Source organism: Cryptomeria japonica, chromosome 7, assembly GCF_030272615.1.
Source record: "Cryptomeria japonica chromosome 7, Sugi_1.0, whole genome shotgun sequence".
Lineage (NCBI taxonomy): Eukaryota > Viridiplantae > Streptophyta > Pinopsida > Cupressales > Cupressaceae > Cryptomeria > Cryptomeria japonica.
This window is the reverse complement of record NC_081411.1, coordinates 773,954,146-773,978,590: the sequence shown is the minus strand read 5'-3', so window position 1 is coordinate 773,978,590 and position 24,445 is coordinate 773,954,146. Positions and strand designations below refer to the sequence as shown.

Sequence of the window (24,445 nt, the reverse complement as noted above, 5' to 3'; positions counted from 1 at the left end):
TTGCAATAAAATAACAAGGCCGACTTGCTTAATTGGGCGCTTCAAATCGATTTTATATTAATTAAATAATTAATTATTAATGCCTTGCGTTTTTTAAATGAGAATTTCGATTTTTAATAAAGGCAAAAAATAATTAATAAAAGATAACGCCATATTAAATGCTAAATAAAAATGGATTTTCAATTTTTTAAATCGATTTAGCATTTAAGGAAAATTTGAATTGTTTAATTTGGCGCCAAAACTGGAAAACAAAGGGACGTACCTCGTCGCTCTGGTCCCTTGGAGAGGGACAGGAGCGATTTACCATTTTTGTCTTGACTTTTGCATTTCTTACGTCCAACTCCTTTATCTCCACGTTGAAAATCAATCATCTTTGATGGTCCTTCAAATTTGATCGCCTTGTGTGCGCATATGGGTGTCTTTTAAGTGCATATCGCCCTGGTCCTTGTCCAAAGGACAGGAGCGATCTTCTAGTTTCCACGTTCAATATGCATCTTCTATCTTCGATCTTCATTGTAATGTCTTCTAAACGATGTCCCTTGCCTCGCTTATCCTCGCCTAACTTTGATCGTGAAGGAATATGCGTGCTTTTGATGATATCGCCTTGGTCCTTGTCCAAAGGACAGGAGCGATGTGAGGCTTTTACATTATTTGGCGATGTTTGGACGTTCAACACTCTTGCGAATTATCTTCAAACGATGCCTTGGACCATATGCTATCTTATGACGTCTTGACTTAGCTTGAACTTGAAGCAAAACAAGGAATCCAAAGCAAATCGCCCTGGTCCCTTGGAGAGGGACAGGAGCGATATAGTCTCCATGCTCAAAATGATGATCATTTCACGTTCAAAACTCTTGTATATCATCTTTTTATCATACCATGGACCCTCTAAAACATTGCAACGTCTTGTCCTTACGTAAATTTTGCATGAAATGGCCAATGCATCTAACATCGCCCTGGTCCCTTCCTGAAGGACAGGAGCGATCTATGTTATAGGGTGTCAATCTCTTCATTTTAACGTCCTTTGAGTGTTTGCGCATGATGAAGACGCCTTGAAGTGTCCCTCGCCACCTTGTCTTGACTTGTGGCGACCTTGAACTTTGGAGGAACGACCTTGAACTTGCGTAGGGAGTATTATCACCATTGTATCGCCCTGGTCCCTTGGAGAGGGACAGGAGCGATCCTTCCCTTGTGGCCACTATCTCGCTTTGCCAGGTTCCAAGTTTATATTCAACGGACTCGTCCCTCTTCACTCTATTCGTCCATGCCTTGACATCATCTGTAACTTTGCAAGAAAAGCAATTATATCAAAAATCGCTCTGGTCCCTTCCTGAGGGACAGGAGCGAACTAGGCATTTAACACTGTTATGGACGTCCCAAAAATCTTCAATTTATATTCAACGCATTTATCTCATGTCTTCCCTTGTTTTTGAACGTAAACTTGCCTTGACCTTTGTCTGGATTTTGCATAATGAAGGAAATCGCTCTGGTCCCTGGGAGAGGGACGAGAGCTATAAGGTACCTCGCCCTGGTCCCTTGGAGAGGGACAGGAGCGATTTGGTCAATATAGGTCATTCTCCTTCGTTTTTGCATCTCAAATTATATTCATTTGGCAAAGCATCTTCCTTCGGATCCTTTCAAATTGTTAAGTTTTCAAAATCTTGCAAGGACAAGGCGAAATTTGAATTGTAGCTCCGGTCCTTCACTGAGGGACAGGAGCGATTTTCCTCCTGGAGGCATTTCTGTGCTCATGAAAATCTTCAATTTATATTCAATGGAAAGATCTCGTCGTTCTCCATCACTTCCAACTCGAAATTTGTCTGGACTTTGCAGGGATGATGAGATATTTGAAAATGAGCTCCCGTCCTTCACTGAGGGACAGGAGCGATTTTGCTCCTACAGGCCAAAATAACATGATTTTTCACATTTTAACACTTCACGAGGCGAAAACAAATCAATAGAGATGCCTAGGATCAAAAATTAAAAAGGTCAAAATTTGATCAAAATATTCAATCGGACAAAATTCACATTGACTGTCAACACTTAGACAAATTCAAGCTCTGCATTAACATTCCAATTGAAAATTAGACCATTTTGGCGAATTCATTGCATTCAAAATTTGCATTCTAGAAAAGGAAGCTCAAAAGCTCTCAAAAACGACTGGATTTTGGCCCGAAAAGACAGAATTTAAAACCCTAAGGCTTGGCCCTAAATCCAGACGACCAACTGACTAACAAAACCCTAAAAACGAAAGCAAAAACGAGCGAAAAACAAGCAAAAAGAGGGGGTCCCCATTTGCGATGGGGCGATGTGTGAAATGGTCACAACACAACCCTAGAAAGAAGTGCATGACTCCTAAGTCCTTCATCTCGAATTTGGAAGTCAACTCCTTACATCTATCAATGAGATGATCTTCTCCGATAACAAATAGGTCATCAACATAAAGTACCAAGATCAACATATCACCATTGAATACCTTGAAGTAAAGGTTTGGATCAGCATCATTCTTGCAGAAACCCAAACCCACTAAGTATCTATCAATTCTTCCATACCAAGCCCGAGGAGCCTGTTTAAGACCATATAGGGCTTTCTTCAATCTACACACATGAGACTCTTTCCCATGAATCACGAACCCCTCAGGTTGCTCAATGTAGACTTCTTCTTCAATCACACCATTGAGAAAGGCAATCTTCACATCCATCTGATGCAACTTCCATCCCTTAGTTGTTGCAATGGCAATGATGGTTCTAATGGAAGTATAGCGAAAAACAAGAGCAAATATTTCTTCGTATTCTATTCCCTCTTGTTGAGAGAAGCCACGAGTCAGAAATCTAGCCTTTTACTTTTCAATGCTGCCATCAGGTGCATGTTTTATCTTGTACAACCACTTGGAAGATACAACAGACTTCCCTTTTGGTTTAGGCACAATATCCCACACATTGTTCTTGAGAATGGATTGATACTCCTCATCCATTGCATCTTTCCAAACTTGTTGTTTTGCAGCTTCCTCTACACTAGAAGGTTCAAACTCAATAAGATTACACATTAATGCAACATAACCAGAAAATCTTTGTGGTTTTTTTCTTTCCTTGAATGTGCCTCTAGGAGAGGCAAACTGTTCTGCTTCCTACATAGTGTTTCGCGCCCAAAGAGGTCTCTTTCGAGACACAACAATATCTCTAGGCCCATCAGTAGGATCCAAAGGTTCAATTGGGTCATTACTTATATCAGGTTTTGTAGTCTCCCTTTGAATCTCAGGAGCATGATCAACATCGATGTCTTGAGGGGTCTCATCATCTATCTCCATGCATGAGCCCTTTGATTTCTTGAATGCAACATCTTCCTCAAATGTGACATCCCTGCTAACTTCTATTTGCTTCTAACCAGGAATGTAAATACGGTAGGCTTTGGAGGTTTCACTGTAGCCCACAAATATTTCTCTCTTGCCAGAAGGCTCCAACTTGGTTCTCTTGTCCTTGGGAATATGAACATACACAGGACAACCAAATATTCTCAGGTGGCTAATATCAAGTTGATACCTGAAAAGGCTTCTTCAGGAGTCATATTTTGTAATATCCGATGAGGACATCTATTCTGAACATACACTGTTGTTCTAGACGCTTCTGCCCATAGAAAAATCTGAAGGTCTTGATCATGAATCATAGCTTTTGCAACTTCAACAATAGATCTGTTCTTTCTTTCAGCAACCCCATTTTGTTGAAGGTTGTAAGGAACACAAAACTCCCTCTTGATCCCTGCCTCGATACAGAAATCACAAAAGCTACCAGAGGTGTACTCACCTCCATTATCAGACCTTAAAATTTTAATTTTCTTTCCAGATAAATTTTCTACAAGAGCTTTAAACTCTTTAAACCTACCTAGGACTTCATCAGACTCTTTAGACCTTAAGAAATAAATCCAAGTCTTCCTAGAGTAGTCATCTATAAAAGTTCCATAATACAAACATCCACTTAGGGATGGAATTGACATTGGACCACATAAATCTGAATGTACAAGATCTAGTATTTCTTTAGACCTACTTTCATTGCTATGAAAAGGACTTTTAATATTTTTGCCCATAGCACAACCTTTACAAGTACCATCATTTACATGAATAAGTTTAGGAATACCTTTTGCCATCTTCTCCAATGATGGAAGAGCCCTGCAGTGAAGATGTCCAAGTCTTTTGTGCCAGAGTTCGCTGGAACCGGAAGAATCGTGAATAAGAGCTTGAATAGGGAGAGTGGAGAGTTTGTATAAATTCTCATATCGATTTCCGATCACACAAGCAGTCTTGATGCTGGAGTTCTTAGGCCAAGCAAAAACTCTTCCTTCAGAAAATGCAATTTGATAGCCCTTATCGTCCAAGGCTGAAATAGACACAAGGTTTCTCTTGATCCCTGGCACGAACAATACATCACTTAGGTATAGAGAAACTCCAGATTCAAGGTTTAGAGATTTAAGGTTTAGAGGTCTTTTATAAGTCTGTTCACAAATCTATTGCCCATAAATCTGCCACAAGTCTGCCTTTAGATTCACTCTAACAGTCCTCACAATCCCTTCATAAAATCTGCAAATATACTCCCTAAGATCTGCTATTCATATGGTTGAATCTGCTGGTGTATTAATGATAATTTCTATTTGTCTTCCACACACATCTCTCGCTTCTTCCACATAATATTCTCCACATGCCACAAATTTAATTTATACCTTCATCCCTCCATGAAGAGAGGCATCTCTTAGAAAAGAGAGAATTTTTTGAAAAGATATTAACCTTTGTTAATAATTTTACCTTTTATTTGCCTTTTTAAAATGTTTTTATTTATCTTCAAGTCAGTCTGATTTTTATATCTGATATATTTATTTTTTGCACATCATCCCTCACTCAATGCTCTCTTTATATCTTCCCAAGAGAGGCAATTTATTTAGAGACATCTCCTTACATGGAAGAATCATGGATTACTACCCACTGTTAGTACAGTTTGTAGATGGATAGATGGCTGGTCATGGTGATATTTGGATATTATTCCAGGGCATTTTATTAGTCACATCCTTTGATAGTACAATCATTGAAGTTTCATTTTAAATAATTCTCTCGTTGTAATGCTTGATCATTGTATAAGTTTCTTCTTGACAGCTTTGGTGGCACCTTTTGTTTGTTGCTCCATCTCTCTAGCACATAAGCATTGTAATAGATGCGAACATTAGGGAGAAAATTATCTTGTCACATGACTTATTGAAGCACTTTTTGACTTATCGACTGTTGTCCCCACAAGCACTTGAATGTGTCTCATGTCTGCTTGCTTGAAGCACTCTTGTTGATCCTCTACGTTCATGATATTAAAGCATCTTCATTGGGACTTTTGACTTTAGCATGCTTTCTTCTAATGATATCATCATTGTCAATCGAGATTATTATCTCTAGTAATTATAAATGTTGTCATTAAGGAAGGATGTTATGTAGAACCACATTTCCTTCTTATTCCCCCATAGTCAACTTTTTGGAAAGATTATAGGTGGTAACCTTGACATGGTACCCCTTTAGTTGTTGACTTGTGACATCACTATGATATTCACCATGCCATTTAAAATTTGATATCTTGAGTTTATCCTCAATTCAACCATTAATAAATTGCAATGGTTCCTCCCTTAAGATAACCATTTTAACCATTTTAATGAGGTCTTTCATCCCTCTTTGTAATAGAATGCAATATGTACATATGTTATTTTATTGTGCTTATCTATCTTGTGAAATACAATGATTATTAGAGTACTTGAGTACCATTATCCATTAATCTCTCTATAATATCTCTTTATTGTTTGTTACGTGGAAATAGTTTTGATCTTTTAACATGGAATATCATTTCATTCCAAGAAAAGGAAACTCATGAAAATAATCGAGTTCTTCCACAATCTAATGAATCTTAGAATCAATGCTACTCTTTGGTTGTGAATAGTTATAATTACAAGTTGATAGACTTCATTCACAAGGTGTTCATGGTTTTTAAATTTTAATGCATGCAATGTAGAAAAAATAAACATACTATACTCATCTGGGTTCAATTTAGGGTTGAGACAACTTTGGGTTCAGCCAAGGCAACGAAGGTGGGACCCTAGGTGAACTTGGGCCAACCATACCTTAGCAGATTCCCTCTTTGAATGATAATCTTCTTCTTCAAAGCATTTATGCTTTTTTGCTTTATGTGCCTCCATTCTTCTCTTGTGACAAGTATTTGCATGCAGGTGTTCTTGGGATCTCTGAAGCTGTATTTCCTCAACTTCTTCATGGTATCAGAGCCTACATCTGCTGCTGCTTGTTCCTGATTTTTCAGAAGATTTTTTGGAGGAGGGTTTCAAGTTTTTTCAGAGTTTTTTATTGGATCTGAGGTAGCTGTTTTGTTTTTGATCATTTTGAGCTCAAATGGACCTCACCGTTGAGCTCAGAAGAAGAAAATTATAAGGGAATCAATTTCATGAACAAGTACAATACAATCCTTATAAAAGGATAATAGAAACCCTAAAGGTATGCAACCCTAAAGAAACCCTAAAGAGATAATATGTATTTAATAATTAGAATAATTATTAAATACCTACAATATTTAATAATTATTTAAGTTCCCTTTATCTCTTTTACACTTAAGCTAACTTCAGGTGCATATAATTAATTATTTTAATTAATTATTATGTGCAAACCTAGGTTTTCCCTTTTAGGGTTTCTTGACCTATTAAAAGTTGAGTTCTTTCTTTTCATTGTAAGAATCACATTACATATTTTTATGAATATTGGGCTCTCTCTTTTTAAGCATATTCTCTGTGTATTTGTTTTTCTGGATTTGCTTCCTTGCTTCTCCTTGTAACAGGTTAGACACCTAAATAAAAAAGGGCAAAAATTTAAAAAATATACTTTTTTTAATATTTTTTAAAACAAGAAGGTACCAATCCACCTAATTTCACCCTAAAGTCGGGATAGTTCTCATCATTTGTCTTATTTCACAAAGAGAAATGAATAAAACATATTTTTCCCTCCAAGTTGCCATTCTTGATACTTGAAGGTTGTTACATTTTTCTTCAAAGGTGAAGACTACGAGGCAAAAAGACCTACACCTACAAGAGAGAAAGAGCTACATGAGGAGATTTATTTATCAAAAGTGACTTGTAATTTTTCAAGATTTTTTTGTATTTTTTCCAAAAAAATTATATAAATATTTTGAATAATTTTAAAACCTTTTATACATAATATAGGGGTTGTAATGCAATTTTATTTTATTTTAATTAACCGAATAAAGGTTTAAAATTGTAATGTTCTTTAATGTTTTGTTATTCACACAAAATGGATGTTAGTTCTAGTTCAATTAGGCCATACGTAGAGAGCTCATTTAAATTTAGCGTACTATCACCTCTTTGGCAACATTCAACCATGATTGAGCAACTTCCTGGTGGTAGGGTTTATCATTGGCTTTGTAACCAATGTGGAAATGAGTTTAAGAGCTCATATATTTGAGTGAAATCTCACCTATGCTCTGTAAATGGCTTAATAATAATAGTTTGTCCAAGCAAATAAAAATAGGTTGCCAAAGGAACAAATAAAGGGATATATGAAAGAACAAGCAGGCACCAACATGGTAAGTAATAGAACAATGGAAAGAGTGCATCCTCTTCTTAAAAAGGATCACCGCAACTTGCTAGTGGATTAACACAACCTGCTTGCCCCCTTTCATGCCATCAACTTCTTAGGAAGAGAATACCCTTGTTCTTTCTTGTAAAAGAAGCCTACTAGTAAAAAGCCTTCAAAAATGAGGTGAGGGAGGTTGCAAATAAAATCATATTGGTGAGATAAACCCCATTATTTATAGCAATGGGATTCCTTTCAACCTTGGTATATCACCATATTGGCATTATATGGCAGCAAAAAAAGCCAATGCACCTAATGATTAGAATAGTCTTGGATATGGAAAGGTGTACACCACCTTATTGGACAAAGGAAAAGCTTTCATAGAGGAATAGTTGAGAAAAATCAAGGATGCGTGGCTTGAAAAGGAGTGTCCATCATTTCTAATGGAAGGATTGTGGAAACAGACCACTAATTAATATCATTGAAGTGTCCCATAAAGGGGTGATGATAATTTTGAAAGCAATTGATTGTGGTCCAAGGAGATTTGAGTTTAAGTGGTTAAAGCATTGGGTTCTCATTAAGAAGACCCAAGTTCAAATCTCCATAGGGTCATCTAATGCAAAATTCTAAGTGGTGACTCTTGGTCTTCCATAATTGGCTTCAAATGTGGATGTGATTTCTAAATAATGTGGATTTCTAAGTAGTGCCTCTTGATCTTCTATGGTGATTTCTATTGTGTGTGCTCATAACGAGCTTGTATTAATCTCTAATAAGTGCTCACAAGAGCTTGTATTGATCTCACATAGATGCTCGTATGAGGAGAATATTTGTACACGATATTTAAGAGAAAAAAGAAATTGATTGTGTGGGGCAAGTGAAGGATGCAACCTTCATTGCCAAAATTCTCATTCAAGCTATTGAGATGATGGGCCCTAAAAACATTGTCAAGTCATAATGGACAACTCTAGAAACTATGATATTGCTATCAGGATTCAACTGTGTAGTTTTCGAGTCAAACTCGTTGACCCATGTTTCATGAGTAGTAGTTCACAAGAACCCATCTCTAGAAATTGTAAAACAACTAGTTCAATAGTGGAGGGTACATATGGAAAATGTTATTTATATACCATGTGTCATCTAGTCTCTCAACTTGATATTGCAAAAGATTGGCACAAAGATCGAGTGGGTTAAAGAAATGTACATAAAGACCAAGGAAATTCAAACTTCTCTAACTTCGATTTGTTGAAGGTTATTTTATTTTTTAGTGAGTGTTGAATTTTTTTTATTTTTTATATGTCATCTACTTTTTAATGTTTTAATTTGCTTTATTTCTTACATCATGTTAGGTTTTCAAGACTTAGTTTACATCACACAATCATCCTGAGGTGACTTGTCAAGGTGTGAATGGCATTGAGCACCGTGGTCATCTACACTATTTGGAATTAATGGAGACAATCACATACTAAGATAGGCCGAAAAATCAAAGAATTGATCCTAGATGATGAGTGGTGGGCTCATGTAGAATATGTTTTGCGCTTTACTAACCCCATCATGAGTATGATTAGACATACTAATACAGATCAACCATGTTTAGGTGAATTTCTAATGGTATGGACTCCAAGGCCGAAAAAATAAAGAGCATAATACAAGCCTACAAGCATGACCACACAAAAGCATCTCCTAGCATAATAAAAGCTTAGGAGCATTACCAAACCCCTCAACTCCTAGCATTTGCTTTCTCCCCAAAATACTATGACACAAAGATGCATTCCTTTCCCCACCATATAGAGCTAAGAAGGTTGCTATTAGGTAAAAGATTGCATTCAGAAGGATATTCCTAGATGTAGATATATAGAGTGTTGTCTTGAGTAAGTTTGGCTACTTCATATCTTCAAAGAATCATAATGTTTGTGCTCTTCAAGATAAGTAACAAAACGACACTCATGAAAGGTGGTATCTACATGGCAAAGGCTCTATTTACCTACAACCTCTTGCAATAAAACGTTTGTCTCGAGCATACATCTTTTATTTTTTAACTTCATTTTTCTTTTGGTGCTATTTATTATTATTTATGTTTTATAATTGTAAATGCTGTATGCAAATTCAACAAATTACAAATTTTTCAGTTGAATAAAATTGGAGTACATACTCTTTTTATCCACTGAGTTAAGCACAACCAGTTGGGTGTAAAAAAAAGCTTTGGATTTGGTCTTTGTGCACTGCAACTTGCATCTATTGCAACTTGCAACTATTGTAAAATAAGAAACATGATTATAGTGAGGGGGTGACAAGGAATTGGGATCTATATCTCCTAAGTGTGCCAACTTAGACGCTATTGTTGCACAGCTTACCAAAGTCTCTATAAATGAGGTAGCTTCTACATATGGCATGGCTGGTGGGAATGGCATTGTAGCTAATTGTGGTTCAAATGAAATTGAACCAAATGTTCAATTTGATGCTCCTAATGAAGAGCAATATGAAGATTATTGAATATTGATTGTAATTTTCATTTTGTATTGACATTTGATAAATCACTAAAATATGAACTAGGAGTATTTTCTTTATTACAAATTATGAGGTATTTAAATATTTGATTTATTGGCAATTATGAGTATTACTATTTTTATATTTTTTTAAATGTATAACATAATAAATAATATATATACACAAACCCATACCCATACCCATACCCAAGGGGGAAAAAAATGCCATACCAGCGTACCCATCACTGTACCAAGACAGGCAACTTATATTAAGTATACCAGTGAGGTCATTTTACGTCCAAGTAGTCAAATTACCTATCTACTCCTGTAGATAGGAAAAAAGATAACACCGATTAAGATTTCTTTGGCATATCTTAAAATGGAATCTAACACAAATATTCGGAAAGCTCAAAAATCTGGAATATACCTTCAGGACTAATCCAAATAAATTCTCACTTCATTCCATACTTATATATTTTCCAAATAATTATTTCAAAGAGCACCCAATGACTTCCATTGGCGTGAACATATGCAATTACTATGTGTGTGATTTTTCTGCATGAAGATTGAAAACCCAATTAGAATAATTCTACATAAATGTCAGTATTATAGAATGGTCAGATATAAGGAATGCAGATTACAACTTAGGGAAAAGGCAAGATAAAAACTCATTTCACTGCCATCCTCATGTATTGTTTAAGTAATAGTTTTTATAAGTCCTCCGAGATTGTCATCTCTCTGGTCATTTTGAAAGTTGTCATTATGAGGTGATGTTATGTAACAACACTTTTCCTCCTTATGACTTCAAGTCAAGTTTAAGGAAAGGTGTTAATGTTGGGTGGCAACCTTCACATCATGACCCTCTAGTTGTTGACTTGTGGCATTGTTGGCATATGCCCCATGGCCATGCTATTTAAAGTTTAATGTTTGGGTTTTTAGTTGACTTTAACAGTATCTGAGTATAGTCAAGTCAACATTAACAACCTGAAACATTTTGCTTCCATTAAACTATTTTAATGGCATATTTCATCTATCCCTTGTAATCTAATGTGATAGGGCCTATCTACTTACGTAGAGCAGAAAAAAAAGAAGAAGAAACATATTAAGCTTTGTTTGGCATCTCTTGAAATGGAGTCTAACACAAAACTTTGGCAGGGTCAAATACCTCTAAGGATAAACCAGACAAACTTTCCCTTCAATGCCATAATTTTTTTACTGTCTAAGAAGTAATTTCAAAGAGCAAACAATAATTTCTATTGGCAAAAACATATGCAATTACTATGTGTATACTTCTCCATGCAGACAGAAAAAACAAATAGAATAAACCCAAAATGTTGCCAGTCTTATGAATTGGTTCTACAAGAAGACCCTGGTTCTCACAGAACATATGGCTGTTTATAACTGCACATTCTAGAGTCTGCTGTGAATGACTAAAAGCCCACTGCTCTAAGAAATAGGAATACTTACAAAAAGAGTCCTCAACAGAATACAGTGAAGGGGAAAAAAAGCAAAGAATTCATCTAGTCATAAAGATCAACCTTACAAAAAATGCATCAAAAAATAATCATTGACAACCATGGCTCACAGAAAGCATGGTAATAAATGAAGATATTGATTGCAGTATGCTGGTCAAAGATAATTCCACAAGAAATAAAAAGAAGTAGTTACCTTCAAATGCAATCTTGAAAGCTTCATACCAATCAGTATGTACCCCCAGTTCTAGTCTCTGTAGATTCTGATTGTGTGACCCAACTTTATCATCGAGGGCATTATTCATACTTTTCTTTCTATGAGCATCATTGGGAAGACAAGTATCAAAATGTAGTTGATATTTTGCTTGCCATAGTGTATTATCTTTAGATGCTAGGTTCCAGTACCTGCTCACAGCAAAAGAAAATTTTAAAAATCTAGTTTCAAACACAAAACTTCAAGGACTGAATTATATTAAGCAAAGCCTGCATACATACCTACACACAAGACCTGTAGAAACTAAAGAGCGCACATCCAGGAAACCAAAAATATGGACTAGAACATCATTAGTCAGCTGCAACGGATCTGCAGCATGTGCTCATAAAACAGTGGCTGATCAGACACTACATACAATGATAAATTATGAGTTCTGAGAATATTTTAATTTGAGCAGACATCAAGTATGGTTGGGTGATCATTTTAGGAAAGGTGAAAGAAACACGTGGATGCTAAAGAATAGAGAACGTCAGGTGTACAATTTTTTAAAGAAAAAGAATGATAACTTTAAGAAAATGGGAAAGAGTACATGAATGCAATGAGGTAACATACAGCAATACCACTAATTATCAGCATCGGCATCACAATTGAGAGTCTTGTATAAATTTGTAACTCTTGGATCAAAATCATAATCAAATCTTGAATATAAGATCAAAGAGAAGATCAGAAAAAACTACACCTAAAATGCTTCCTATGAAGCACGCTTTCATTTCTATCTCCACAGGTGCAACCATGCTACAAAAGATGCAAAAGTTTGGTTTGACATAAACACACAAAACAATCACGTGGTAGGAACATGTACACAATTGTGGTATGAATATAACATCCAAACAGACCATGGAACTTTCTTTCAAACACTAAAAATGATCAAATTAAGAAAAAAATTAAAACTATACATATCTCTACAGCCAAACCATTGCTTATTTGCATTCAATCTCTAAAAATATTCCAGGGACACTTTCTAGAATATATTCTCATTTCTAAAACAATTTGAGTGGGCATATGATAACCTTTTTCTCTCAGTTATATGCTCTATGAAATCACAATGGCATGGATTGACCTGAAACTAATGACATACATTTTGTTGAAAGGATATTGGGAGTTTGTAAAAAGATCTCACAATAGAAACTTGTAGCTATAGAAACAAATTCCAGGTTCCAACACATGCCTCATGCAGAGCTACCTGCTGATATAGTTTACAACTAATACTAAATTACTGCTCAATGTGTTGACACACTAGCTGTCAATCTCAAAATAACATTATAAGTAGTACAATCAGAGACACTCATGAGGTTTAAGCACTCATTGCCTATACTCCTACCAAAGTAAAACTAAATTACTTTATCAAGTTTGGGTGCTACAACTACTATAACATGACTGGTTATCTCAAGGGTCCATGCCATAGTTGAATGTCCCTCAGCTAGTTAGGCAATGACCAATGTAAGGCAAAAAAATTGAATGCATATTGATGAATCTTTTAGGGTCCATGTCATATTATTATTATGTGGACTCGACATTATTTTCTCATGACTTAAAATACCATTTTAGTAAATAACTAATAAGGATTGTCAGATTAAAAGGAGTAAGAAAAATACAGATATTCTGTCAAGCTAAGTTTATATTCCCCTCGATTTATTTTGAAGGAAAATGCTTCACCAACTTAGTTGAAAGAGAAGGCAATCATCATCATGGACAAATATTGATGACTTTCCTTGCCTTCAGTTTTACCGGGGGAAGCTAAAATGATGGAGACAGAGAATTATGCAAGTTCAGTCAAGGCAGATCCATAATTTTCCCTGCCTTTCTGTATACTTTTTAGAATTTATGAAATATAAACTATTGGACTTTTTCCATTCTTCTAACCTGAATTTTCAATTTGTTTATTTTAGGTTCAAGAATCACTATGCAGTCATTCCCTTTCCTCATATGTACTTCTTGGACATTTTTCTTATCATATGGATCTTATGCATATCAAGTTGTCTAGGGCCTGCGCATTTGGATTCACTTCCCTCCCTTTCATCTCTTTTAGTTTTATGGCTTCATAGTTTTAGTTTTCAATCTTTTATTTTGCTTGACGGAGATCCTTTCAGCAATCCTCAATGACTATTCTTAATTGCTGTTACTTTGAGTCCTATTGCCCTTGGTTGAATGATTTTGTTCTTTTTTAATGAGATCATTTAATTATTAAGCATGGTTCAAATTGAGTCTTCTTTCTCCCCTTATTTTGATGTGAATTGAAGAATATAATCTTTGTTATATGGAATTGGTGTTTATTGTTTGCAAAATTTATTTTATGCCATAAAAGCAGTATTTGGAAAAAATCTGTATTCTGTTCATGAAGACATTCTGGGGAAAAAACGAGGCATAATTATCAATAGACATATAGATTGTTTGACAAAGTCTGGTGTGTGCATAAACATAATATTTTATCATTAGTGGGCTGTTTTGTCCAAGTACACAATTTTCTTATAGAGTGCCAGTCATAAATTAATGTTGTAATACCTAAGTTCATATGTGGGCACACACTCCTTGGTCTCATTGCAGATAATTTTAATATATATTCATCGTCGCCTTGTTTTGATCTCATTTACTCACACCTGCCCACCTGTTTCACTGTCTTATTTACTTGATGTCACTTTCCATATCAGAGAACATTAATTCTACTATTTTAGAAAACATGCCCTTGTCCAGTTATTTGTGTTCCAAAGATTGTGATTGTTCTCTGTTATTCATATCAAAGACTCCACCACCAATATCTTTTCTTATCCAAGAAAGAAATAAAATACAAGTGCACACAGCTTCATTCCATCATAATTTTATCCTTGCTGTTATCTTATATTCTACAACCATGTCTGATCCAGAATCTCTGGCATCAATTAGTATGCCATCTGGTGAGGCCTGCCTGAGGTTGTGGGAAACAACTGGAAGGTAAGAGGGTTCCGAGACCAAAATTCTTGTAGCCAAACCTTGAATGATTGAGAATGCATATGCAGAGAAGGATTAAGAAGAAATCAGCAGCTCTGATATTACACATCGAGGACCCAGAGATGACCCTTGAGACAACATTATTAAGAATTCTAATGTGTTATGAATGGAAATGGATTTGTAAGAAAAAAGTGCTTTGACAATAATAATCATAATGCCTTAACAAAATGAATAGAAGAACAATCCATTCTAGAACTCTAAGGTGAGAATATATAAATATCGAATCTGTAAGTTTTGTACAATGATCCAAAGTTTCAAATGTGCATCAACCAAATTCATTATTTAGCCAATTCTTTGATATATTTCCTAGATTCCAGAACTTTTCACCAAAATATACATAATATAATTGATATGCAAAATTGGCTTTCAGACAGTCAATCATGTAATTTATGCTTCTTTCTATCATAGTTACCAGACTCAGACTCAGCAAGCTGATTTTTGGCTCAGACTCAAACTCAACAAAAGCTTGGCATATTCTCAATATTTCTAGGAAAGCACACTAGAAACACATTTCACAAAAAACACAATTTTTTGAAATATTTGGCCTAGCATCGGCAAGACTCAGCAGACTCAGCAAGTCTGTGTAACAAGCCATTAGGCCTGCCTGACCCAGGACTTAAGAATCTCACCAGGTAATGAGTGGCTCTGATAACGCAGCTTTATATTACTGATTATCTCACCGCTTTCCTTCTTTTCAGAAGACATCCATAGATAGCATCTTGTACTGCAGAAATAATGATCTTATCACTCCACAATTTGCAGTTTTGTCAAAAACTTACCTCTTCTTCCACGGCCTATTTGAATATTTGACACAAACTTCTGTGAATGAAAATGTTGGGATTTCCACGATACCCATTGTCTATTGTATAAACTTAATGGGTTTCTGGTCAGAAAAATTTCTGGGTGATTTGAATATCCAAGTTCAATAAATAATAAGAATTAAGACGCACACACACACAACAACAAGAAAAAAGAGGAAACAAATGAGCCTTACTAAATTCAAGGGTGTGATTGTTCATCAATCAAAAAGGAAGACATAAAGGTGTCTGTTCAGTTTCAATATCCAATCATCAAGAAGGGATAAATAATATAGAGAATAATTGAATCCACTTGAATGGCAGTTTCAAACAAGAGTTATAACCCCAAGTTCCCAACAAATGGAGGTGCCAAAATAAATAATTCCAACAAAAAATTTCAGAAATCTAATAAGTATGTCCTTATCCAACTGCCTATTTCAAATTCCAAGGACATAGGGCACTACCAAGCATGTTGACTCTTTGGATCTCACCAAGAACTCTAATTTATTTTTAATTGATTTATTATTTTTTGAAAGCTATATGGTAGACGATTTCAATGCATGTAAGCAAAGTAGAAGGCATTCATCTCTCCTACAGAATTTCCCATTTTGTATACAATCTCAGTTGAAATAAATATCAATTTGCTTGACTACTCGGTAATTGCCAATGCTGTGCAGCTCAATTTTTTTTTAATTGCTGCTGATTAAGTTTCTAAACCAGTGTATTATCCCCTAAATTACCAAACTAATTCATCTCACAAAAGGAGGAAAAAAACAAATCCACCTTACTGAATTTCAAAAGTGGGACTGTTCACCAATCAAAAAGGAAGAGGAAAGTGTGCCTGTTCAGTCTTGGTTTCCAATTATCAAGGTGAAAGCACAAAGGCAGGGCTTACAAGACCTTAAAGAGAAGCATTAGATAGATTTGACATACAAGAAATGAATTGTAGTCCTCTAAGATAGGCAGAGGTAAATTCTACAAAGGATTCTCCATGATAAATTCATATGCACATTTAAACTCATTTCCTTTCATGTTGTTCATGGAAATTATCATGGAATGATGTCCTTGTGGAAGGAAACAACACTTTGACCTTTTAACTTAAAATAATGACTGTAATTGTAATTAATATGGGTATGTAGAAAATGTTTGGACATTCACACATTTTAATTTCACATACTGGATGTATATTGTAGCTAATTTTTGGTATCTCACATCTAAATTTGAGTCATGTATGTCAAATTATAGTAATCATTCAATGAATTCACAAATGGCTTGTCTTGGAAATTTGAAGCCAGCATAGTCTTCACAAATTTTATTGATCACTACCTCCATCAAAAACACTGTCCAACTACCACAATCTTGTCCTCTTCAAATACGTAGTTTCAAGTTACAGTTGATCTGAACCTCAGGTCATCCAAAATTGGGATTATATAAAAGGACACAAGGTGAGCATTGTTTCAGAGGAGTCATTGAGCCCTGGGATCACATAGGGTGTTATGTATCACCTTCTTTGATGAGATGTCTACTGGTTTTTAACTTTTCCAGACACCTGATCTTTTTGAGTTCTTGAGTCCTTGAGCCTAGAGACTGTCTTTTTGGTTATCTCAAGAAAGCTAACAATCAAAGTTTCCTTTAAGATTGCAGTGTCTAACCTCTTAGGATTATCTAGTCTTCTACTCTATCTTATATGCTTGCAGCCTTCAAAAGCAGAAAAGATAGTTCTATTCTTCATGTTTTTAGGAGCTTATCTTAGTATTATCTAGTCTCGTGATTAGCCTAATTGGATTATCCATGATGCTGCATTGCTTCCCCGATCCATAAAACTTAAATAATCTTTTCTTTAAAAAAAAATTCCATGTTCTTTGTCCTGCAACATTAATTCAAAGAAAACCTAAGTATCTTTTTCAACAAACCTGACATTGTCACAGCAAGAGTAAACAACACAAAAAACTTTATCAATAGATACTAGCTCTTCAAGTAGCAACTCTATGCAAAATCAAACGTCCATCTACCCAAAGGAAAATGTATAAATTATCTAGATTTAACAAATTTTCAACTTAGAAGCATTAGTCAATTGACCAAGAAGTACCTGCTTCTTGATGCCTGAATTTGGAGTGCCGCCGTAGTGCAACTGCTGCATGTTTGAACTCAGTAATTGCTAATGCCTTTTTCTGTTTTGGAAGAGAAGCTTCTGCTGCTTGAAGTAAGAGATTTGCAGCCAAGATCCTTTGACTTGTATCTGCTCTGTAACATTCAAACAATGTTATTATCATTTTAAAGAGAAAAATTACATCCAATTTATTAAAATTGATCAGTATGCTTATTCTAGATTTCTAAGCTTGAGCCTTATCACTCATCTATAAAGGTTTTCTCCTATATTAAAAGTAACATCTTTTAGAGCTCTATTATTTCATCATCACTTGTTCCTCCTTTCAAAAATGCTGCTTTAACAAACTTCCCTCATGTCAGGTTATGCAATTCTGGTTTTTCAGGGATGTGATTATTTATTTTCTTAAGTAGCACTCATAGTTACATCATCATAGAAATATACAAATACATTGGAAATGAAAACTTAAAAGAATTTTTTTTGAAATGTATAACACTAGTTACAATCCCTTGCTTGGTATAAATCCACCAGGGCCATCACACAGAGCTCTCCCTCCTGTGGGCTAGCAATCACACTTGACCTTCTAACACTTTGATTGAAACCTTTTTTAAAACCACAATAAATTTTACACAATGCTTGAGCCAAGAAAACACATGGTAAAATGGGGCGGCTTGATAAAGCCTACAGCTAGATTTAGAAATGACCATTTTACTTTATATAATTGGCTTAAAATGCATATACAAAAAGGACTATAACCAAAAAGTAGAGAGAAAATATATCGCATGGTTGAGATAATCATCAAATAAAACTAATTATCATGGAGATATACAAATACATGGAAATGAAGACTTGAAGAAATTCCTTCTGAACGTGCAAAAGTAATTACAATTTCCTGCTTAGTTATTAATCCCCCAAGGCTATCACACAGAGCTCTCCCTCCTAAGGGCTAACAATCAAACTTTAACTTCTAAAACCTTGATAAGAACCTTTTTTTTAACCACAATAAATGTTACAGAATGCTTGTGCCAAGAGACCACATGGGTGAATGGAGCGGATTGGTAAAGCCTATATCTAGATTTAGAAATGGATATTTTACTTTAAATTCGCTAAAAATGCATTTACAAAAAGGACTATAACGAGAAAGTCTCGTTCCTTTAACCTAAGCCTCCAAATAACATTGTCTAAATTCAAGAGTATAATATTGTCTATTCCTATGGGAGTTCTTGTATTGGGAATACTAGACAGTCTATTAGCACAAGGATCAAGGGGCACAAACAATCGAGTATAAAAATCTGCCATTGCAGAACACTCCTCCGAATCCAAACACCACATTTGCTTAGAGGCTTAAGCCCTAGCCAAAGAAGATAAATATTTCAAAAGAAGAATACAAGCAGCGATTGAAATTAGAAACCACCCCACTAACTTAAACCAAGACGAGGGATGGGACTTAAATTGGACTTGGCATCCCACACTTGCCTCCCTAAAAAACTCATCTGCTTCCTGACTCTTGTTCTTCTATCTCCCCTTCCTTTCCTTTTGGCCTGCCCCCCTACTCACCCTGCTTTGTCCTTTTCCCATATTCGTGTCAGGTTTATATTTCCTATCTCCTTAATTCTAAACCTTTTTATAATATCTTTATTATTGGGTTGATAATTTTTAGAATTATCTTATTGCCTCTTGGTTTTTCTTTCATAATTGGTTCCTTTTTTTTCTTTACTTTTCCCCCTTTTCAGTTTATTTCTCATGGTTTCTCTTTAACCTCTCTATAGTTTTTTAACTTTTTATGTGTTTGGTGTTGCTCACTTTTATGTCCTCTTTTTCGTGTCATTGTACTTCCCATTTTCTTGTTTTCCGTCCTAGCCTTTCTAGTTCTCCCTCCTTTTAAGGAGCATTGTCTACGATGTATCTTAAGTGTTTCTTCTTCCTAGTGATGGATCACAAAGTGTGATCTGAAAATTGATGTTAAAAATCTTGACACGGTTAAATCCAGAAACATTGTAAGCAACAAATCATAATTCAATAATTTTGACCCATAAGGCATACTGAAAGAATATAGAAACAAAATAATGTTTCAAAAGTACTATATTCATGGATACATTAATGCATAAAACCAAACATGGACCGAAAATATTCATACCCAGGTAAAAGACGGAATGCAGCAAGTGTATCCTGGAACATTAAGGCTTGCAAGTTCTTGGGCACCTTACTATATGCTCCTCTCAAGATGACAGCCAATTCTTTGCATGCTTCAACATAGTCCCATCTGTGATATTAATTTATAAATACTAAATTTGAGTATGAAAATCAATACAAATTTCGCTAAGGTTATTCACATTGCTAAAAAGAAATAGAATTCTACTAAACCATTAAATTTATTTGTTATACAGAAATTCATTTATGAAGGTTAAAACAGGCCACAGATGCAATTTGAAAGAGATGAGAAATATCAAACAATGAGAAAATTAGTCTGTCACAGAAAAGTGAAACCAGAAAATTAACCTGAAACAATAAAATCTGTACCCAGGACCGTGAATGGGCTTGATCGGGTTAATCCAGATATGAATAGATCTTTGGGGGTCTCTTGGAAAACACCGGAGGAAGGTTGACATAAAATTAATTTTGATGGTGCATCCAAGGGCAATCCGAGCCCTTCCGGCATTGGTTTTGTGGCAAGGGACTGGACAGGGAGTATTATTGCTATGGGTGCAAAAAAATTAAAAGATGGTACAAACAATGTGATAGAGGCAACGGCGGCCCTCCAAGCAATTATATTTTGGGAAACGTCTGGGATTATCAAAAATACATTTGGAGGGCAACTCATTAATCATCATTAATGCAATCATTTCTGGGGAAGTGCAGGCTTGACATTTGAAGAAGTACATCCTTGCAATTCATAATGAATTGACAACTTTACAAAGCTTCCAAATCAGCCACATCCATCATACCGGAAATCAGGAAGTGGATACTCTTTCGAAATGGGCATTATCTTTTGATGATGTGGGTGAATTGAGAATCGAGAATTTTCGTACTCTCATCCTCAAAAACTGAGACTCTTGGCACACAGATGAATGAATGCCACATTTGATGGGACAGGGGACTTGAGGTGGCATTAAAAGGGGACGCTGACTGTCATTTTCTGCAGACTGTAGCTGAGTATTTCCCACTAAGCGGAGATAATGGAGGCCAATTTCCCCTTGGTGACATCGCAGCCTCAAGCAGCTTTCTTTGGTTTGGCCTCTGCGAAGCGCTTGAAGGGTCTCTTCAAGTTTGGGGATGACGAATTTGTGCAGGTGATAGAGGCATTACTGGAAGAAGTTTTTCTTTAGGCAATAAACTGTTACAGGTCCAATATGGACTTTGTGACGATGGTCGTTGCGTGGGGGCTGGAACTGGGTGAGTGAACGGAGAACGTCAAATGGGTGGTACAAGCAATCGTGGATGATGAGTGGCTAATTGGGATGGATTCCATTCTGAAGTGGGCGGTCCCAAGGGCAGGGTTTGATGTGAGCGAAGGATTTGAGAACCCAAACGCAACGGAGGTGTATGAATTGGTCCCATTTATCTGCTGGCCCACAAAATGCAATCGAGATGAACGGTGAGCAAAGGCTCTCATCGGCTGGTATCACTGAAGACCTACCTCAGATAGAGAGAGGCTATGGCAGGTGGTGCGATGGTGGCTGACGAAAAAGCGAAAGGCAAAGGGATACGGGGCCCGAGGCAAGGAAGGGTGGCGAAGGTGAAGCGGCAGAACACAGGTGAGGAGACTTTGAGCATGAAGTAAGTGGCTTTTGGTCTTCCTCTTTTTTGCTTTCGGGTAATGGTGTTTGTTTAGTTTCGTGTGTTGCAAGGATCTGGTGAAATTTTGAGTCTGGTGATACGGGGGTTTTGTTTTTTTGTTCCCCGATGTAATTGGAGGTTATAAGGGGTAGTTGGTAGGGTTTGCATGGGTGGTTGGGTTTCTGTCTATGCTTGTCATTTGTAATCAGCACGAGTTGTTACAAGGTATTTTGGTTTTCCGGGGTGATGATGTCTGTGCGGTGGAAGGCACTGGTTTTTTGCCACAATGGCCAGTCATTTTTGGTCGAATTATGCAAACTTTGTAATTTCTATACTTTATATTAATAAAAGAAACTATTATTACCAATCAAAAAAAAATCTGTACCCAGAAACATGGAACTTACTTGAAACTTATTAAATGGCCCTAGAAGATGCTAAAAAGAGCAGACAAACAAGAACACATGGAAAAAAATTGGTGGTGAATATTTGCAAACTGAGTATTTTTCTCATTTAAGAAAAAGTAGCCAGCATTTAAAAATAAAGATCTGCCTCAAATTCTTTTTCTTTTGATAAATTGCAAACTATTTGCATAATATACTAAGTTCAGTGAAAAAAAAACTTTAAGATTAATTCCAAACTACACAATTTGAGAATTCTCTATTGATAAAATTCTAATAAATGTGCCTACTCAAAATTCTCCCTACATGAAACCAATTGAATGATACTGAAATTGTTCCTGAAATTGAGCTCACATTACAACAGCAATCCATGGAAAAGGAAAATGGATCTGCCATTGCTAAAATCATCTCAACAACTTCTGAAATTTTAAGCAGATGAGGATTAATAATATATTGTTACTTGCTATTGTTTCTGGATTAGACTGTGCATGACTTTTTTAGTCAACATTTTGGATCACATTCCATGATCCATCATCAGGATAATAGAGAGCTAAGAGAGACAAAATATAACTAGTCTTGGTTCTAGTCTGCAACTAGTCATATTTTGTCTCTCCTATCTCTCTATTATTCTGGTGATGGATCATAGAGTGTGATCTGAAATGTTGATTAAAAAATTCAAACACAGTCTAATCCAGAAGCAATATCAAGTAAATTATGAAATGTGGAAATCTCAATACTTGAGTTTTGGATCTGAGTTTTCCCAGGTAGAATTTTTAAGATATTGCCTAGTTGTTTTTCTCCACAACAATAACTTTGCCACAATAATAGAAATTTGACTTGAGATGGCTGACGAATGATCATGGACGGTGGAAAAATTACAACAGTATATTTAAAACAAATAAAAAACTAGAAAGAAGACCTTTAACTATTAACATTAACCCTCAACATATCTCTGGTGTATAAAACATTGTTTACATTGCAATATAATGCAAGTTTATTGCGGTATGGAGGTAAAGAGAAATGTGGCCCACGTTAAAGCCCTTAAAGAATGGCACATGCTTTATGGTGTTAGATGTAATATACCACATTTCCCAAAATCTTGGAAATCAAAAAAAAAAAATGATGAGGAAAATGCAAATTGAAATTGAGAGCAGCCCTAAAAAAATTTAAATTTAAAAAAAACTGACAAACAAAGAAACCCGAGAATTTTGAATAATAAAACTGATAAACATAAAAACATTCTTTAAAAAAAAAAAAAATTAAATAAAAGTTCCCTATCAGAGAAACAGATCGAAACTTACGCCGCCATCGCCCCAGAAATAAAAGACTTACATGTACTCCCAAATTCCGCAGGGAAAAACAGAATAGCGAGCAGCAAACGGAAAAACACCGAAGAAAATGAAAAACAACAACTAATTTTCAAAATTTAACCTGAAACTCCAAAAGAATATCCCTGTAAACAGCAAATTGTCAGAAAATTTAGCGAACTTATTGAAAACGTACGAGCCGTTTGAAAACCTTCATTGTTAGCTAAATTGTAAAATGTGCCCCAGTAAAGCGCAAACCGACCGAATATTTAAACTATCTTCAAAAACATAGCAAAATTGCACAAGCATCTGAAAACCCTTTGAAAAAATGAATTAAAAAAATGGTGGCAATGAAGAGAGTAAAAGTACCTGCGAGAAAGTGCGACTCTGAGCTCTAATTCCTCGTAGCTCTGCAACATCTGGAGGTTAATTTCCTATTTTTTTGGCAAATTCCGGTGGTTTAGAATTCAAATAGATTAGTTTTTTATATGGGGTAAGTTATGCTGACGTAATTGTTAATATAGATTCTGCAATAAGGGTGTATGGAAAGAAAGGTATGATTAAAGACGTGATTTGAAGTTTTTATTGCTATGCAGCTTTTTGGCGAACAATTGTTGACATCAAAGTATATCTTATGCTACTCACAAGGTAAATGTTAAGGGAGATGGACGATACTGACTATTTTAGGGATTTTTTTATAGTAAAGTAGAGAAATTTTATTGGTGAGAAGGGTTTGTGGACTTTTCAAGTATTTTATATATATAGGCTGAGGATTATATGGATTTTTTTATTGTAGAGTGGAGTAATTTTATTGGTGAGAAGGCTTTGTAGATATATATATATGTGAGTTATACAAATGGAGGAATATTTTTAAAGTATTTACATGGAGGTTTGATTGGACTAATTTTAAAAATTAGAAGTGGTAAATAATTTTGAATTCATAAATGCTAAGGGCATATTATAATAAAAAATAATAACAATTTAATTATTTTATTTTATCAAATTTTAATAATAAATTAATAACAAATACAAATATAAATACAATAAATTATTTGTGAGCATTGAATTGTGAATACTTTTAAAATACTATTAGTATGTGTGCATACATATGCATTTGTTTGTATGTATGTATGTATGTATGTATGTATGTATATGGGTGTGTGTATATGTGTACATGTATATATGTATTTGTGTGCATATGTATAGACATAGACATATATGCATACATGCATG

General features: G+C 35.3%; 1 protein-coding gene across 4 annotated transcripts in view; it reads right to left on the bottom strand.

Moving 5' to 3' along the window:
- The window catches only part of LOC131063473 (F-box protein At5g52880), a 34,559-nt gene extending 10,690 nt beyond the window's left edge, over positions 1 to 23,869 (bottom strand). Inside the window, exons 1-5 of one of the 4 annotated variants that reach the window (XM_057997293.2) lie at positions 23,582 to 23,869; positions 19,868 to 19,993; positions 17,713 to 17,867; positions 12,063 to 12,150; positions 11,764 to 11,972 (exon numbers count right to left, since the gene is read on the bottom strand). In XM_057997293.2, the coding sequence (XP_057853276.1) occupies positions 11,764 to 11,972; positions 12,063 to 12,150; positions 17,713 to 17,867; positions 19,868 to 19,993; positions 23,582 to 23,631 (628 nt within the window). In that variant the 5' untranslated portion in view covers positions 23,632 to 23,869. Of the gene's footprint in view, positions 1 to 11,763; positions 11,973 to 12,062; positions 12,151 to 17,712; positions 17,868 to 19,867; positions 19,994 to 20,229; positions 20,692 to 22,259; positions 22,342 to 23,581 lie in introns of those variants that run through there. The other 3 variants (XM_059207801.1, XM_057997294.2, XM_057997292.2) reach the window with 3 other exon arrangements.
- Between the last annotated feature and the right edge of the window lie 576 nt (positions 23,870 to 24,445).